The sequence below is a fragment of the Mastigoproctus giganteus genome, chromosome 3, assembly GCF_048544385.1.
Source record: "Mastigoproctus giganteus isolate SK-2022 chromosome 3, ASM4854438v1, whole genome shotgun sequence".
Taxonomy (NCBI): Eukaryota; Metazoa; Arthropoda; class Arachnida; order Uropygi; family Thelyphonidae; genus Mastigoproctus; species Mastigoproctus giganteus.
The window spans coordinates 136,576,143-136,595,760 of record NC_143577.1 but is presented as its reverse complement, the minus strand read 5'-3'; the positions used below and the strand labels follow the sequence as shown (position 1 = coordinate 136,595,760).

General features: G+C 36.3%; 1 protein-coding gene across 1 annotated transcript in view; it reads left to right on the top strand.

Moving 5' to 3' along the window:
- LOC150088284 (aminopeptidase N-like) overlaps positions 1-19,176 on the top strand; it is a 488,751-nt gene extending 469,575 nt beyond the window's left edge. The window contains exons 18-20 of the mRNA XM_090369447.1: positions 7,181-7,324; positions 12,701-12,782; positions 18,808-19,176. Of these exons, the coding sequence (XP_090225573.1) occupies positions 7,181-7,324; positions 12,701-12,782; positions 18,808-18,960 (379 nt within the window). The 3' untranslated portion in view covers positions 18,961-19,176. The remainder of the gene's footprint in view (positions 1-7,180; positions 7,325-12,700; positions 12,783-18,807) is intronic.
- The last annotated feature ends 442 nt before the right edge of the window (positions 19,177-19,618 follow it).

Sequence of the window (19,618 nt, the reverse complement as noted above, 5' to 3'; positions counted from 1 at the left end):
ACACTGCCTTGCAATTGAATACAGAAGTATTCTCATCTTCAATATTGCAGAATTAAATCAAACGTATAGGGTTGTTCACTACAATCAAATCTCTTACATTAACTTCTTCCTTTTGTTATTCAAGCTTCCATTATACCTTCCATTTCACAATACCTCTACTTCTTAATGAAGACTATTATAATTGCAAACATTATATTAATTTTGAAATGAACCACTCTTTTACCACGCAGATAATACAAAGTTCTTTTATTAATCAATGATTTTTGATCTAATTCTTTCATTATTTTATTCTTTTATTTATCAATGCTTTTTGATCTAATTCCAAAACTTATTACGCAGGTAACGTTTCAGGATCCTTGCCATATATTATCATGAGATAACACGTGTATCTTAAAAGCTCTTCACATCTTTATTTATATAACTAAGAATGCTCCGGTACAAAATGAGAGCAGGTTTAGAAATTTCAAAGTGCTTGCTGTTAAGAGCCGCGTGTAATGATATTTGAATTGGATCTTTGAATTGGTCATCTTTGTAACAAGTTTAGCAATTAGGTCAGAAATACTTGATGAATAAACTAACTTTGTATTATCAACGTGGTAAAAGTTCTTTCAAAATTTTACCAAATATTTTCCCAAAAAACTTAATTTAAAAACTAATCCATGGATAATCACCACATAGCGCCATTTCAAAATTAAATTACAAATAGTATATTTTAAACTTAAAATTCAATTTATATACATTGTATAACACCAAATGTTGCTAATATAATTGCTATCTCATTCATACTTTCTAATCATAGGATGCCCAGTAACTACAAGCGTGCCATTTAAATAAATGTGACTAAATTCATACTAAACTTGCAGAGTTAACGTTTTCTTGCTTTTAAATTCTTATGGCACTACATCACATCATACTTGTTATTTGTAAACCTGTCACTCACAGTACCTACTTTACATCATGTATTATCAAATATTAAAAATTAAAAGAGCTGCTTCTCTTTTAAATACTTACCTCCTCTTAAAAATGAAGTAGGATAAACCGAACTTTCCACGCATGTAAAAAATAGTACACACAACCTCCAAAATTAGATAATGCAAACAATCTAATAAAACAAAATAATGGATATAAATGAAGCATAAATGAAGTTCAAGCAATTACGCAACTTACACTGCACAAGAAGTGTACTTAAAAAGAAGCTTTTGCGTTCTAATATTTAATATTGGATTAGTAAAACACTGTAACAGCCATTTGGCTCTTACCTATTTTAATGTCAGTATACCTATAATTCATAAGGGGCGCATCTATCGTTCAATTTAATCCTTTCTACTGTTGTTTATACATTTTCATTAATAATGATATTTTCCTTCTAATTATCAATATTTATTTTTACCTTTGCTGATTACTTTAAGTCTCTTCATTTTATTCCATCTCTTATTTTCATATATTTTCTTTCTTTTTTTTTCTTTTTCTCTCGTTCGCAGTTGTAATATTTGCACTAATCTGAAATACACGCTTGCTTTACCAACATATTTGTCAACATATATTACCAACATCATTAACAAGCTGTAATACCAAAACTTCATTAACAACATATATTACCAACATATACAGTATTTGAAAGTTAATTGCAGTTTAAAAGATCTAGACAACCAATCAATGATACAATCTATTGTAATATTCACTTTCAAATACATTAAACCTTTATTTATACATTAGTCCCTTCTCCTCAGTAATTATATCAGTTCTTACGCAACTATTAATGTTTATCGCCAGTTATGCTATACCACTTAACAAATCTTTCAATGGCGTCTCTTATTTGAACTATCATCGTCTGAACTATCATACTGTATATTCTCTCTCTGGAGACCATATCGTCGATCACACGCCAAAACCAGGAATCTACAAAAAGATAGTTTTGAGAAAAACGCATTTAGAGATTTTTGATTTTGGAAAAATCAAGTTTTTAAGTTTTTTAACTAAATGTTGTTTTATAAACAAATATGCTGTTTTTAATCCATATTGGTAATTTAAGATTGTCATTGTGTAGGGGCTTAAAAAGCATTTTGGCAGTTTTGGCGTCGTGATTTTGAAATTTTGTCAGATTCATAAAGAATTGAAGAGGTGAAAAAAAATATTTGAACACATTTTTGTTGGTCAGAAATGAATAATTTATTAATAAAACGAGGTTAGAATAATATATGCATATAAATAAATGAAAAAATTATTAATAACCGGTGTTTAATTACAATAACATACAAATTGGTATGAACTAATTTTCAATATCTTCTTCATATTAAATATGAAGAAGATATTGAAAATTTTCTTCTTCATTTCTACTGATGCTTTTAAATTTAAATATAATTTGTGACACTCCTTCGATATTGTCACATCTTGACACATTTTTATTAAAACTTTAAACTTTGCTTGAGATATACGAATTCCACATTAGGCTTTGGAAGGCTAGGTTGCTCATTGCTGGGTCTTCCTTTAGGTCTTTTTTAGGTATACTGTTATAAATTCATCTTTGTAATTTGTTTTGTAAAACATTGTGACATGCCCGTCCTGTTCTTTTTGGAATTCAAGGCAGCAGACTTTTCTTCAAGGAACTGCACCTTTAAGCCTTTAAGTTGTTTTGCGAGAAAAGTAAAATCGCAAAAGTCATTGTATTGCATGATATTTACACTGAATGGTGTAGGTTTTAATCTTGCGCCTCTAATTATTTGGGCCCATCCCTCTGGGACATGTGTATGTCCCAGACACATGTCCGAGAGGGATGGGCACATGTGTCTGGAACATACACATGTGCCCATCCCTCTGGAACATGTGTCTGGTACATACCTGGCTTTTTTCTCCACTTTAGAGTGCATTGAGTCACACTCCATTTCTGAATGGCCTTTCTCAAAAAAATGTGCCTAACAGTTTTTAAACTAGGGATAATTTTTAACAAGTACATGAACATCGAAGCCCATAAGTGATGAATCACTATCGTCATCAGAGAGTACATAATTTTTATCAATCAAGGGATCGCAGTCTTTATCTTCTAAATCAGATTCCATCTGAACACATTATGAGGAACACATTGCAAGAATTTTTGTCTTTGCGCGCTTGCGAAAAGCAAAGCTCCAGGAAACCTTTACGACTGCCTTAGAAGCTATCTCAGTGACAGAATGATCGTCGTCCAGGCTCCCTATTGCAGGGTGGAGCGACAGATACAGCGGGGCTGTCCACAGAGCTCTGTGCTCGGCCCGTTTCTCTGGTATTTTATATTGGATGAGTTCCTTTCCATGGACCTGGGGAGCGTCCGTTCGCGGACCTACGCAAACGATCTATCCCTGATCCTTGCCGCCGACTTCAGAGCACAATTGGCTCCGGGTGCCAAGCGTTTCCGTGGCCAAGCGAGTCTTGTGAGTTTAAAGAGCGTTTTTCTCTACTGCGACTGAGTTTTTCATTGTTTTCTCTCTTACTTAATCTACTTTTCTGTTAAATAGCTCTACTTTCTTAAAAGCACTAAGAAGTGAGCCCAGAAGAAGGAAAGTACCTTTTGTTCAATTTTATACTCTTACTAACTGTACTAACCTCTACGCTTGGCCACCAAGTTCAAGAAAACTAAAATCGTAAAAGCGGCACTGCTCCTGCCTCCCCGTGGCGGGTCGGGTAACCTGGGTGGTAAAGTTAAACCCCCAGAGACAAAAGGGGGCAACATGAATACAAGCTGTCATTAATTTTTAGAGCCTTCGAGCTGAAGATCAGATCATCCTGACATCGACCATGACTGTGTGGGCGTTATTTTTCTTTTTCTCCAGAATTCCACCCTACTGAAGTCTCAAACAGCCCCACATTACGCAAATCTGACTACAATTCACAGAAAATTCTAGATCTAGGGTGTGTAAAGCGGTTGTTAGCAGAACATTAAAGACACATTTATTTACAAAAAAAAAAATTACAACCTTTAATAAACATTTTATGCAGCATTTACATAAAAGAAACAATTAATTACATACAGGCATACCAATTACATACAAGGTTTTCCCACTTGAAAAGGAGGTTTTTCGTCCAGCAGAGCAGACAAATCGACTACGGAACACACGCAATTAACATAAGACACACTGCACGGCAGATGAATTTAATTTCGGATAGCCTAAAAATACTATCAGCTGAAGCTTTAAGTTCTCCTATCACATCGTAGCAATCGAAACTGACTAAAAATAATCGTTTTTTTTTTTTTTTTTTTTTTGCATAATGGAAGAGATGAAGGTTCGTCCAGTCAGTGTCAGCAAAGATGAAAAGATGATGGCTCTATATCGAATTGTTTCCTATTTGCACCTTTTGTTATCCTTCCCAGAATCCTATGTGGTGAACAGAAAAGATGAAGTAACAGAAAAAGCGATAGAACCGTTTTTCTTTTCTGTGCTAACACAGAAAAGTTAGAACCGCTTTACACAGAAAAGTTTTCTGTGTAAAACGGTTCTACGTCTTTTCTATTAGCACATCAGTGAAAGATTCTTTAAAATAACTCTATTCGTTTACTTTTGGCAACGAAGATGGCCTCCAGATGCCAGTGTGTGTAATTTGTAATAAACCGTTTCGTCTATGCAGCAAAGTGTTAAATTATTATTATATGTATTTGCTTCATTGCATGTGATGCCTCTCTCATCGCGTATATTTTATTAAAACATTTAGCTTACCTAATTTTATTATCAACTCGGACTGGACCCTAAAGCTTCCATTGCCAACTAGACGTTTTATCTTAAATCTTCCACTGAATCCAAAACGCCTGAGGTGTATTCAGTGGTGGATTCATTTACCAAAAATATCAACTCGCATGCCGTCAGAAACAAGTTATTAATTAGCTCTTTGTAAGTAGTTTCACACTCACCGAGGATACCTAGAAAAATACAGGTTCGAAGTAGAATGATTTAGATAACATGCATGATGGTCTATTGAATGGTTTTATTTTGAAGGAAGCTTGGTTTCACTAATTGAACAAAAATGGAAGGAGTATTTTGAAGGATTTTTTTCTCTCCTGAAGAGAGAGAGAGAGAGAGAGAGAGAGAGAGAGAGAGAGAGAGAGAGAATTAGTTGTATATTTTACTACTCCACTTAGTTCACAAGTAATTGCATTTTATAGCAGGACATCCTACTTTTCAGTAGGACTAGAAATCTTTTCGTTTGCAACAATTTTTGTAGCTTTATAGTTAAGAGCTGAGATTAATCATTTAAAGTTCAATCACTATCTGCTTTACAATATCAGACCAAAGATTAAAAAAAAAAAAAAAAAAAAAAACACGTTTGACATTAAATACATTTTGTTAAATTTTGTTAAACAATTATATTTTGTTTAACAAAATACATTGAGGCTTTACGCCTCAATTTAACAAAATATATTAGAGTAAGGCCTGCCAACTAAACCGATTGTTTGTTAAATTCAGAAGATTATAATGTTAAAAATATATTTTTTTTTCTCTAAAATAAACAATCCTAAATTTCCAATACTTATGTTTTCTGCACTTATGTTTAATATCTGTGTTTACTGCAGTTATTATACTATATAATAATATATAGCGTGTTCATTTTAGCAGTAAATCCAAAAACGATCAGAGGAAAATATAATTTCTTATAAGAATATTTAACAACCCGTAGTTCATAAACAATACTGGAAGTGTCTTCCGTTGTTAGCAACGATACATAAATTCACACTTTTGACCATTTGACAGGACGAAGAGCTTCTTCTGTCGATACACTCCTGACTGTATCTTCAATGCTCACTTTAAACTGCTGAAGGCTTTGTGGATTACTCTCGTAAGCTTTCATAAGCCCTTGATAAACATTAGAGCTGACAATTTGTTAAAAGATTTAAAAGAGTTAAAAGGCCAAGCTAACCTTTTTTGAGATATTCCTACCCGAACACCGATTTTTTGGGAATGTAGGGGGGTTGGGGGGGGATATGTGCGGATTTTCTGAGTTCCACATACGTACTCCAATTTTGGCTGTTCACGTAGCCACTAAGCCACTACGCCTCATCAGTGAAATAAATTTTATAGAAAATTTAGTACCTTTACGACGAAGTAAACTTTAAACCAGCGACAGTATCATAATCTTTAAAATGTTTATTGCAACCTGAAAAGGATGATTACAGCGCATGGACGTTGAAACACCCGTCACGGCACGTTGGTCAGGGGTAACATTATCCTGAAATTGAAACTGATGTACACCGTGGATTTGGTATTTAAAAAGTTTTTAGGTGTTTTCAGCGAAATGAGTCGAACCACTTTTGAATGTTCAGTTTCCTTAGAGATTTGTTTGGAGATTGCAAAACTGTTAATCTAAAGTCATATGCAACACCATTCCTTCTTCTTTCTATTCCTTATTTCGAACTGATCCACACTCACGAACTTGTTTATTGTCTGGAAAATTTCAGCTTTGCATGGACCGTTAGTGTTTTAAACAATTTTTGTTAACTTCACTATTAAGATTCCGTTTTCAAATACGGGTTCACTAAGAAAACACGTTACTCGATGGCACGGCTTTTATTACAGGTCATACTGTCGAGTTGTGAATGAACGTTATATGGCACGAGTAATGATTCACAAGTAATGAACGAGTTCGACTTCGAAAAAAATTGTGGCAAAATAAACATTTGAAATGCAAAACTATCACTTTTTCTAGTTATGTTTTAGATATCTTTCACTAGCACACCCACACAAAATCACCAACGATCGCATTATTTGGTTTAATTTTAAAATGAACACCCTGTATATTGTGGCAGCTGAAGCTTTAAGTTCTCCTATCACATCGTAGCAATCGAAACTGACTAAAAATTATTCAGAGTTTGAAGGGCTCTCAAGTAATCTCCTTAGAGATTCCGATTAAGTCAGTCTGACACGCTCATTAGGCTAAATGAAGGTGATTATGGAGAAACTCCTAGCTGTCTCTCAAAGTCTACCTTGTGAAACTATTTTAACTGATGACAAATTTTATAAGCCTAAGCAGTCATACCACTCTTTCCAAACATATAAAAAGCCAGGTTCTGTAGGCGGCGTCTGCTACTTCTGAAGTTCGTTAAATTGAGGTGTCTTATATCGAAAACTTAATGTATTACTTGCGTGACTACCCACTATATAAGATAATTAATAATCAAAGAATTGATTTAATCATCACTCATTAATGCTATTCTTTTTAGATACCTGACATGGAGTTTAGATTCCAGTTCCGGAATTAGAAAGCAAGATGGGAGTTATGTCTTCCGTTCTGTTGGTGGCAACCTTTATGGTAGAGATATTGCATTTAATTATCTTAGAAATAAATGGGATCTTATTTATGAAACGTAAGTAACAACTTAAATTTACATATGTTCGAATTTAAACACAAGTGATAGAATTATTGTCTAATTTTATTTTCTAATTTAGACTTGCTAAAATATGAAAGACCCTGTACATTGATTATCCATTGTAAGTAAGATATAGCAGTGTAATTTTAAAATAACAATGGTCGCAAAATAAACCTGCTCATACATTCGTACACTGGGATTTCATCTCTGTGTAGGTGTTCTGTATATGTATTGTTTAGAGAGACGCAAAACCAACTCAGAAATATTAAGAAAACGATGAAACAGTAATGTAAGGTTATGCTGGAAAAATCTCGCGAGAAAAAAGACGGACAGAATGAGTTTTTTTTTGTGTGTGTCTGCGGATGTGCCTAGACATGATAGGAGAGAATATATGACGAAAGCCTTGTGGATTAACTGAAGTCATAAGGAACTGTGCAAGAGGGATTTTTCCCATCATGCTCTAGCGTAGTTAATAGAAGAAAATTGTTTTGGTAAGATGAAATTCATTTGGACTGAAGATATGTAAGAGTTTGTCAATATTCAGAGAATTTTAAGGTTTAAGGGAAACTGCTAATAATGCAGGTTAGTGAGATAGGCCGAAGTCACATGTACCCTCTCTGAGTGTATTTGTCTCCGACCTGTAATTACCTCATGCACAGAAAGAAAGAAATGTTGAAATAAGTCCAAAAACTGTCATCAGTTACATACCACAGGGAAAATCGTATTTAAGCAACTGTAAAGGCCTTCAGGGTTGTAAAAAGCTAAACGATAAAATATATTTATTTATAAAGTAATTCCAGGAAATAAATTAAACGAATTTGACCAAATATTAGGACAATAATTCAATGCTAATAAAATAGGACTAATGGAGGTATCGTGCCATCCAGAGATACCGAATGGAGAACTTTATTATTGCTTGTTCAGGGGGTACAGGTAGGATCGAATGGGAAGGCAGGAGAAGCAAGCTTCTTATCAAGTTCTCTGAAAGCGATCAGACACTGTATCCAGTGTCAGATGGTCATTGAGTCTGCGTGGTGCAATGCGATGTGGCTTGTATGCTATGACCAAACGACTTTGAGGATTATGACAAAAATCTCTACAGGCGGTTTCAATGAGCAGCCAAGTGTGATTGCTTCATTATGGATGACTTCTCATCCATAATGATTCCCAGCTAATCTCTTTCTGCCATGTGGAAAGAGATTAGCTGGGAATCAGTTAATCTCCAAAAAAAGATTTGTGTGTTCAAGGGAAAAAAGGGAGGACTTAGATTTCAAGCGAGTGGGCTAAAATGCATTGAGGAATTTGATGCGCTCTGTTAAATGGTGTGAAAACTATGAGCAGCTTGATACGAGTTCATTATGAGAAGTATTCAAGGGACACATCCAGGATCTACTAGTTCATTTTGTAGTGGAGAAATTTTGCAAAAGAAAAAATGCATCGGACAGCTACAGACTATCGCGAGATACTGATCTATACTGGTATTATACACTTAGTGATCACTGAATTATGATCACGTACCTAATACATGTTGGGCCACCGGTCGCATGGATAACAGCCGATATTCGCCTAGGCGTGAACTCCACTAGATGTTTGAAGACGTCTGCAGGGATCTCCAACCAATGCTGTACTTCCCGTTCCAAAAACAGGTGTTCAATTGGATCATGGTAAGGCCAATTTAGAGGCCATCAAAATTGGTAATACAATCACTGTGTTCCTCGAACCACTTGTGCGCAGTGCGGGCCCGATGATACTGCACAATATGGTCTTTGAAGATAACATTTCTGTCAGGGGAAAAAATGTAACATGGCAGGGTGCACATGATCTCCTAAGATTTGCCGGTAGACCTCGCCAGCGAAACGTTAGTCTATACGCATCAGAGTCTCCTAAGACACCACACCACAGCATTCACGTAGATGATAATCAGCGGAGAGAGAAAAGGTTTCTCTTTGGTCCTCTGATATGGAATCCCATATGTGTGAGTGTACGGCGCATCTTTATTTTCGTTATTGTTCGTAGTCTGTGCGGGTAGCACAGTAGTATCGTCACCGTCCTCCCCACACCGAGTGGAAAAGGCCCAGGTTCGAATCCCGTCGATGATGCGAGGAATTTTAATGGGCTTTTTTTCACTCCGTGGCTGAGTTAGTCGGTCTCAGGCGTTGATAGTAAGGTTCCCCCCCCCGGCAGCTCGGGGTGTTTCGTCCAGCAAAACAGGCAAATCGACCATAGAACACACGCAATTTACACAGATAATACACAATGCACGGCGGATGAATTTAAATATTAGGGTGGCCTAATACAGTGGCATGCAAAATTTAAGCACCAGTAAGGTGCTTTAAGCACCTGTACCTTCTCATAGGAGTGGCCTCGATATGGAAAAAACTTGGAGATGATACACCGATCGATATTAATCATAACAACAAGAGCTTACTGCACTGTGAGCACCCATACGCTCCAGGTCTAGCGGGGTACCTACCCTTGGACTTGGAGAATGCGCGCTGGGGGTTGCTGTACCAACATTCCAAAGGAAAAATAGTCTCCCATATAGGATTCACCACAGACCCAAAAAACTCCAAAACCGGGGAGAACACGGATTTTACAACCCCTGAAATCACTATGGCAAAATCGCTAGAACCTCACTAACGAAGGCTCAATTACTAAGAGGTTTATACCGGATGTCGAACAAGTTTATCCACTCTCCCCGGCCTAGTTTTCGCCCGGACTCCAAACCACCTACCTATTGACTGGATATGACTCATTTAGAAATAGGCTATATGACTTTGGAATCTCCGCTCCTCGGCGGTGGACTTGGTCTATGAGTGTGACCACTACGAGGACCTCAGATGTCAACTATACACTGATTCACTCGCTTCTTCGAAACCAAGAGGACATCGTTCTGCAAGAGGAAGAGATCTACAAAGCCTCCACACTTTTTGCGCAAAATCTGTTCACAAAACAATGGACCCTACTTTCCCCTTGAGTGAAGGTGTCCCAAAAGTTACCAAACCCACGAATAGGATAATATCAATCACAAGACAACAGCCATCCCTCAGTGGCCCAGAGTAATGGAAATACACCTAAGACGACTAAATTCAAAGAAAACCCCTCTCTAAGGAACAACAGAAATAATGCCCAAAAAATACTCCGGATATTTCGCACAGGATCAGGAACTGATCCAGGAAAAACTACACACCTCACTGGATCACTGAAACGTCCCCCAACTTGTGAGGCAACCAGGATCTGGTTGGTCTACCTTGTTAACAACAAATCTTATGCAACCTACATGGTACAAAAAAGGATGAGACTAATATACTACTTTTGAAAAGAAACCCAGTGATCAGGCAGTTACTCTCCCTCTTCACCTCCTAAGTGAATGACAACAGGAATGGATTCCCAAACTGAGAGGCAGCCGGGACCTCATAAGCGACAACAAACTCCTATGACGTGACTGGGCCAAAACATGGAAGAGACTTTCCTTCCACAAACAAAGAAAACCCACCAATAAAGACTGGAGGTAGGACATATCAGTGTCCTCCACTTTGACAGTAAATGTGACTCAATTCGGTCAGAGACACCACAGAAGACCAGAAGAACCTCATCTTGCCTTGTTGGGCACCTGGACTAAAGGACATCCAAAGGTGGTCATATGACTCATCATACACTGTTTCTCTCTTGAACGGTGCTTTCTTTCCCTTCCCGTGGGGAGACGGGGCTTTTTTTTGCACATAATACACAGGATAAACAAATTAATACTTTGCAATACCATACGATAATTAATACGATTACAATAAGTAATCGTTATTGGATTCTATGCTAAAATATTTTATTCAAAATTAAAGTTAATTTACTTATAACATCATACAAGTTAGTGAAAACGCATCATATTAGTACGCAGATAAACTCTGAATTAGCAAAAATATGCAATGGCGGCATCGTTTAAGTTATATCTCATATTGTGAATACCTTCACAATATGAGGTATAACATAAACGATGCCGCCTTTACATATTTTTGCTAATTCAGAGTTTAGCTGATATTCTTACTCAGCAACATTGTATACAATTGACTCAGCAGCCCTAAAATTTGGCAATGGATTAGACGATGTGAGCAAGCGATTCTGAGCAGGTCGCTATTCAAGCCTGTCAAAAAAAAAAAAAAAAAAGCCTGTCGCTGTTCAAAAAAAAAAAAAAAAAAATTCTGAATTACCCTGAGAGAGAGAGAGAGAGAGAGAGAGAGAGAGAGAGAGAGAGAGAGAGAGAGAGAGAAGTAGAAGGGAATCACCAAGAAAGAGAAGAATTATGATATCCAGCTCAGAACCCTGGGTGTGCCAATCCCATACTCACCAGATGTGAGCCCCCCTGGGGATGTTGGTAAAGCCCGTTGAAACTATGAAGAAAAGAGCGTGAGCGGCTATTTTCCTGTGTTCTTGTATTCTCTTCTTTAATCCTCTATATGATTTACCAATGTAAGTGGATGCTGACACGAAGCCTCAATTAGAGGAGCGATCACACTTAATTTTGTCGAAGCCTGGTGTAAATTGCACAGGCTTGTGGTTTCAACAGAAAAGAGAAAAACTGTGTTATTAAAAGGGTACCTGTCTAATACGAGGAACCCACAAAGCCGAATAGATCGAGCCAGTCTGAAATGTGTGAAGACAATCACACACTTAGGAGTTAAGGTTGATAGACAGTTACGGTTTGTCTCACACGTCGATTATATCGCTGAGAAGATTCGTAAATTTGTTGGTATGATTGGGTGTGTCACTAGGAAGGAGTTGAGGATAAAAGGCAAGACACTGAATCTATTTTATGACTGTATCATCTTGTCAGTTGCGACTATGGTGCGCATGTCTGGCTAGATTGTGCGTTGCAAAATGCAAGCGTTAGGAAAATATTTTCAGTTCAACGGGTAACTTTGTTACAACTCAGTATGGCCTGTAGAACTGTCAAATGAGGCTTTGCTTTACAGGACGGCTCCAGCTGGATCTGTCTTACTATTCAAGTCAATGTGCTTCTATCTGCAGTGTGGACAACCATACGAGTGGATATAATTTAGGATTCGTTGTGACGATGGTTATAATGAGGAAAGGAAACGATTATTGATCTTATTGACCGGTGGCAAGGCAGATGGAACAATTGTACCAAGATTATAATAACCAAAACTTTAGATGTTACCTACCTCCCCTAAACGTTTGTACCAATATTTTTGAGACACCCTGTATATATATATATATATATATATATATATATATATATATACAGTATATAAGATTTTATGAATTGTAGTTACCTCTTCTTGTGGATTGAAATTTTGCAAAGAAATTATTTTATTGATTTATATAAATGAAATATAAACGCATGAAAATGTTTTCTTACAGATATGGAAAATCCTCTTTCGCAATAAGTAGTATAGTGAAATCAATAACAACATCATTAAACACCCCATTCGAATTGCAACAGGTAATTTTCTTCACCATTTATTTTGGTATAAATAAACTAAATCTTAGAATTTGTTATGAAAGAAATAGGTTGGTGTGTCTTAATAAGTAGTAAAAAAGGAGGGGAGGGACGAATGAAGCCACAAAGAAACGTTGGAATTTATTTTAATTTGTTCTTTAATGTGGATTGTTACTGCTCCTTTCCTGAGTACCCTTGGCTCCGTTCAGAGTCACCAACAACAATTGGTTGTTGGTGACTCTGAATGGGGCCCTCTCCCTTATGCTGGTCTTTAATATTTTAAAGGTGGCAAGCCCTTTAAAAACCTTAACAACGATGGTAATAATTTAGATTATAGAAATAAATCACAAAAAAAAACCCACAAAAGTTGACTCTGCAACTAGCTAGGCACAGCAGAAAATGTTGGCGATAAATCGCTATAATTATTGACGATTATGTAAAACGGAGACATGATATGATAACTCAAGAGGGTTTCTGTTCAGATTAAAAAAAAAATTCATCATTTTAAAACTGTTTACCTGCATCCTTTTCAACTAAATGCCATATATGTCGACCTGAACAGTTGCATATGGTGCAACTGAGAGCCTATCCCCCGAAAATATGGCTCCTCAAAAGTGAGGCAGTGCCCTTCACTGCCTCACTTTTGAAGACCCCATCATCCAAAAGCATCAAACGTCAATCTTAACTTCAAACAGATAGGATCTTTATACTGGTTTGTATAGGTTTTGATGTTTCCTAAATCCAGCGCGGTTCTGGGTGTACTGTTAATGCTAATTCAAAAATTTTACAGACAGGAAGAATTGTTTTCTTCTTGTTGCATATACATAGAATGTATATGCGACATTCGTAACACCTTCTGTGACATGTAAAGACGTGTGCAGACATGTTCATACATGCGAAACCTGTAAGTCAAGTAGCTATATAAACCTGCGAAGTGTTTCTTCAGCAGTTGGTTGTTTTTTTGTGCAGTAGGGACCAAGAAACAACCGAAAGCGAAAGAAACATTAAAACAAACGAATACTAATCAGTATCTGCTTCTACATCAATACAGTAATTTAGTATCCCGATAATAGTATCTAGATTTTATGGATAGTGATTCTAACATGATTTTGATGTTCTCTGTTGACTCATCCAAGCAAAGCCTGAAATCGGTCTGCTTCGTCCTGGAAATAAGTATTTATCCATTCCCGTAGCCATTCAGTACACTAAAAAAAAAAAAAAAAAAAAAAGAAAATTTTAAGAGCTTCTTTTGTAAAAAATTCATTACAAGAATCATGTGGACATGAGCAATTGCACCATATGCAACTGTTCATATCGACATGATTGGTCAGTCTTTAGATATTTTTAAATTATTGGTCTGCTACTCGGCCAATAAACTTGGAGACACAAAAATGTCTTGCTTTCTCTGTCATTCAAGACGTTGAGAAAGGGAAGTGTGGCCACCGCTACGGTCTCTGACAAAGAACATTAAAGACCAATAACAGTATATCGAAACAAAGTTCTGTTACCTCCTGTTCATATAAAGCTAGGTTTAAAAATCTTCCAGTTTCCGATTGCATTTCAACCCAGATTTCTCCAAACGATCGACAGTAGACGAAACTATTACACTGACTTGGAAGATGAGGCGTCTGTAAGGATATGGGATTCTTTCATCTGTTTTGGACTTGATCAATAGTAACGATGTCTAAACCAGCTGGCAATAGTGCAGGAAACCGTGGAGTCCATGACCTATGGACGTTTTAGACAAGACGAAAGAAGGCGGAAAGCCATCTACTCTCAAAGAGAGGTCAGAGAAAAAAACTGTGTATCCAACTGGAATAAAAAAAAAAAAAAAAAAAACAGTCTACAATCCATAAGATGGAAGCTTGTTTTAAAAGATATTTATGCCAAACACGATCAAAAGCTTTTAGAAATTCCAAACAGAACTTCTTCAGATTCACCGAACTTTTCCATTGAATTTGTGCATGACTAGCACAAGCTAATACATCACCAATGAATGAACACTAACGGAATCCATACTGGCGATCACTGATAAGATGGATGGTTTCAAGATGGTTTAGGAGTTGGCGGCTTAACGGTGACAAATCTCTTCAGTCAAATCATCATCTCATTGCACTTACTTCCTCTCTTTCTAAAGTAATGGGGAAATCATTAGCCGCCGACTAAAGACGACTAACAGTAGATCTAAACAAAGTTCTGTTACCTCCTGTTCATATAAAGCTAGGTTTAAAAATCCTGCAGTCTCCGATTGCATTTCAACCCAGATTTTTCCAAACGATCGACAGTAGACGAAACTATTACACTGATTTGGAAGATGAGGCGTCTGTAAGGGTCCTCAACTGGCTTCATATGAGCAGATTTCCAAGTTCAATTAAAAGCACAAGTGGAATAAGAAAATTAAAAAAGCTATACAGAACAGGAATTAACCCCCAAGCACAGGCTTGAGAAGAAGTATAGAAATGCCAGCAGCACCTGGAGCTTTTGAGGCAATAAACAATCAGGTTTTAATAGAGGCGAGACTACATTTGGACAAAAGTTGCAACCAATAGCTTTGACAACAGACCATAGTTGCAAGCTTTAATGTAGGCAAAAAAGGAAAGAGATTTGGATAAACTGAATTGACCTGATTGAATGCAATCATTACGCCATTCTAAAAGTTTCAGAAGAGTCAGTGAAGGCATCCATAGAGATGATGTTCAGTTCTGCGGTATGTTTTCCTTTATGTTCTCAATATCTTGAACTATTTCCGTTGAGGACAGTTTTCACATTGGGAAAGAGCAACAAGTTTGCTGGTGAGAGATCGGAAGAGTACGGTAGATGATTGACCTATACAATGCCACGATTCGTCAGAAATGTCTTCACAACAAGTGCGTTACGGGATGGCATTGTCTTGCAACAAAAATCAACTACCTTTCTCTCAAAATTGTGGCTTCTCCCTGAAGATACGCTTCAATAGCCTTTGATCCACTTGTGCGAAGAAAGCGACTGACTCTTTCCTCCCTTCTGATACAAATTCCTTGGGAATTTGTATCAGAAGGGAGGAAACACATATTTGTCGAAACACATGATCCGCGTTGTCTTGATCCTGGCCTACTGTAAACGGAAGGTTTCGGGCCTTAGATGATTTTGAAGTCTAATGCTTGACGCTTCGTCTCTGGGTCGTACTGGAACCCGGCACTGATCTGTAGCGACAATTCAGTCGAGGAAATCAGGATTTTTTTCTTTACAAGTGCCGATAAATTATTCCCATGATCACATTTTTCGTTGCGGCTGCGTGTATCTAAATTTCCCTATATCTTCATTCACAATTACTAATCGTTTCATTATTCATATCCAACTCACCAGACATCATTCTGAAAATCAAACGAGGTTTATTTGCATGAACTGGATAACTTTAATATTGCATCTTTAAGTATGTGCTGTCATAATCTATTCTGGTTTGTTGAATGCGCTTTGCTTTCTGATATACAGGGCACTTGTCCATTATGGGGTGATTGTGATCGAGCTTGGCAGTTTTATAATTAGCACAAATAGGGTTTCTATTTGTGTTTGGGTAACTGTTAAAATCGTGCCCTTTTCGAACATATTGTCCACATGTAGCCTCCGACAGCAACGAAACACTTTGGTACTGGTACATGTCCCCGGCTAGTCCAACCAATGAAGATTCTATTCTGGTTTTTCAAAAGAACCCAGGCACGAGGTGAGAGGTCTACAACTCAGTTGCAGTTTGAGTTAGACTTTGTCTTAGTCATGTACTTAGGCGTGATATTCGTTTTGGAGATCTGTGGTGTATCTTCGCTGAGTTGAAAGTTTCTTTCCAGTATTTCAGTAATGATGGTGTCAGGATGAGTGAGATCAAAGACCAGGACAGAGGGTCCTTTCTTCTTGGAAGCCTAAGCAGTAAGCCCAAGGGATACAATATTTGGGTTTGTGTCTTGACATAGTCGCTGTTTCAATAATTACACCTATGTTACGGGTTTCCCTTGCCGATTTTAATCCTAGTTTTTTTTTAAGTCCTCGGTCGGTTGCTGCAAAATTTTAGATGCATTCTTTCTGCTGAGGACTGACGAACCTCCTATGTGCGATGATTGCGACATCTCTTTAACAATTATGCATATTTTAACTGATTGTCCACGTTTTAGATACGAACGGTGCATATCTTTTTCCGCTTTTAACCACCTGGCAGAGCCCTATGCATTTAGTCAGATATTATCTGAAAACGGACTACATGCCGGCTGTTAACTATATAAAATTAACATATTTCTTTCTATTTAAAAAAAAAAAAAAATATATATATATATATATATCTTCTTTTACACCTCTCGTTTATACCTTCTTTTATACCTACCATTTAGACCTTTTTTTTTTTTTTTTTTTGACACAGTGGCCAATTTTAATGGGGCACTATAATCTTTTATAGCCATTCTATCTTTTATCACTTTCATTACTGATTTTGTTAATTTACCGTCGTTGGCGCATTATAACCTATGTTTCTAGTGCGCCAATAAACTCGAAATCAATCAAGGAAACAATGCTAGAGTAACTTTATTCCATATTTTTCATTTTCCAGCTTGGTGCATTCTGTATATATATCATACATTATATAAGGTATGATGAAATATGATGCTTTATTTGTATACCTCAATTTTTTTATTACTGATTATTAGTTTATTACTATCCTTACATTATGTTCACATTATTTTGAATTCGTGATTCATACTCAGAATTCAATTCAAGGTGCTTTCTATATGAACCTGATTTGCGAGCCGAGACTGCCTGAGCCTTATTGTTTTTACTACAATTTCTCTGCTTTTTATTGTTCTGTGATCGTTTCTTACTACTCGTGAGCCATTTGTTTTACGAATGCGTATTGAGACACTATTTCTTTCTACATTAACTTCTTTTGTCTACCCACAAAGTTTTCAGCACTTTTCCTTGCTGCTTTCTTCGTTAATTAATTACTTTCTTACCTATGCTGAGTACTAATATCATGAATTTAATTTCTCATTGTTTTCTTCACTAGATGTTGTTAGTCCGCGCTGAATATATTTAGCCACTTCCACTTCTACTTTCTTTTTCACGCCCGTACCTTCAATAGTTGCCGTAAGTTTTCTTATATACTGTATATTGTATTGTATGTATTTTACGATTTGGTAGTTGCACTTGCGTTCTCTCTAAAAGTCAGCTGTAACTACTTGCTTACCACATAACAGTTCATTTTTAATTTCATTTTGGTGCTTAAATTTGATAAAATTTTATCTTAATTTATTCGAAATTCTTAATTTATTTACCTAAACTGTTGAACCAAACTGTTTGGCATGTATTTTGCGTCCGAAACAGACTGATATGGTCGTTTTTTGCCAACAACCTTGTGATGGTTGATAATTTTGCAGAAGATGCCAAAATTGTATGCGGTAATCTTCTTTTCAAGTGTATTTTTATATATATACATGCGTATCTTTCCCCTCCTTCCGTACGAATATGTTCTCCTTCCACTCTTTTGTGTCAACAGAGTAGGAGAACAAATTCATACGGAAGGAGGGGAAAACGATTTATGATGATTTATAAATATGGCATGTCAACTACATGCCATCCACATAAATCAATGTGGAATATTACAGTATAACTCACAACTCTGATGTCTTCGTCAGAGTTGTGAATTATACTGTAATATTCTTTCTTCTATTTCGTATACAAATATTTTTGTGGGTATTTTTTCCTCTCTTCTATGATAAATTATTTTTCTTTCTTTTCCCTATAATTTATGCTCTTCTTTTTATCTTTTTTTTGCTCCCACTTTGTTATTTGTTTATTACTTTCTTAATTCCTTATTATTTTATTTTCCTTGAATTACTAGGATTTAGCTAATGCTGCCTTATGTTTCCTTTTGGCCTTTTTTCTTGCTTCCTTTTGGTTTTATATATTTTACCTGCTTTCTTACTTCTTTTAATTTGGTTTTATGTAGTGGATTTTAACACAAGATGTTATTCATACATGAAAGTTTCTGACATTTGTGTTTTATTTGCAGGTCAATGATTTTTATAAAAGAAATCAGGGGAAATTAGGAACTTCTCAGCGGGCTGTTCTACAAGCAATAGAAAAGATTGAAGCTAATATTGTATGGATGAAGAAAAATTTTGATAGTGTTGCAAAGTGGCTAGAAGCTCAGTCTGCACAGTAATTTATTTCACTATGCACTAAAACACAAAAATGAAAGAACTTGCTTGTCTTGTGAATTTACCATATAAAAGACAGGGGACGATTGTCAAATGTGAAAACAAAACGGAAGTAGTATTGTATCATTTATGCACACAAAAACATACACAGACAAATACTGTAATCCAGACAAGTGGTCCAATTCAATTCCTTTCATATTAACTGTAGAGTGGATACTAGGAAGAATTATGTAGTTTGTAAAATGCAATATTTATTTTGATCTGTGACGCATATAGGCTGCAAAGATCATTTAATATTCATAATTTTATGAAAAATAAAATGTTTGATTTTTCTTATTTCTCAGAATTTTCATAGTGCTTATTATTTTCACAGGAATGGATGGTAAAACTTGCATGACTAAGCGATACTATCCCTAATGTATTAAGACCAAGTCATATGAAAATTTGAAGAGCTAAACGCAGCAACATTAGAAAGAAAAATTAATTAAATGGGAAATGTTTCAAAATTCTAATAAAGTGGACGGTGCTTGCAGAATCGCCGAGCATCTGAATGTGAGATCAACTCCACCACGCTAGCCTGTAGAGAAGCAGAAACCTGTTAGCCAGTCACGAGGGTAGTGAAGTGTAGTGTACTACTGTATTATGTTGGCGAGTTGTCAAAAG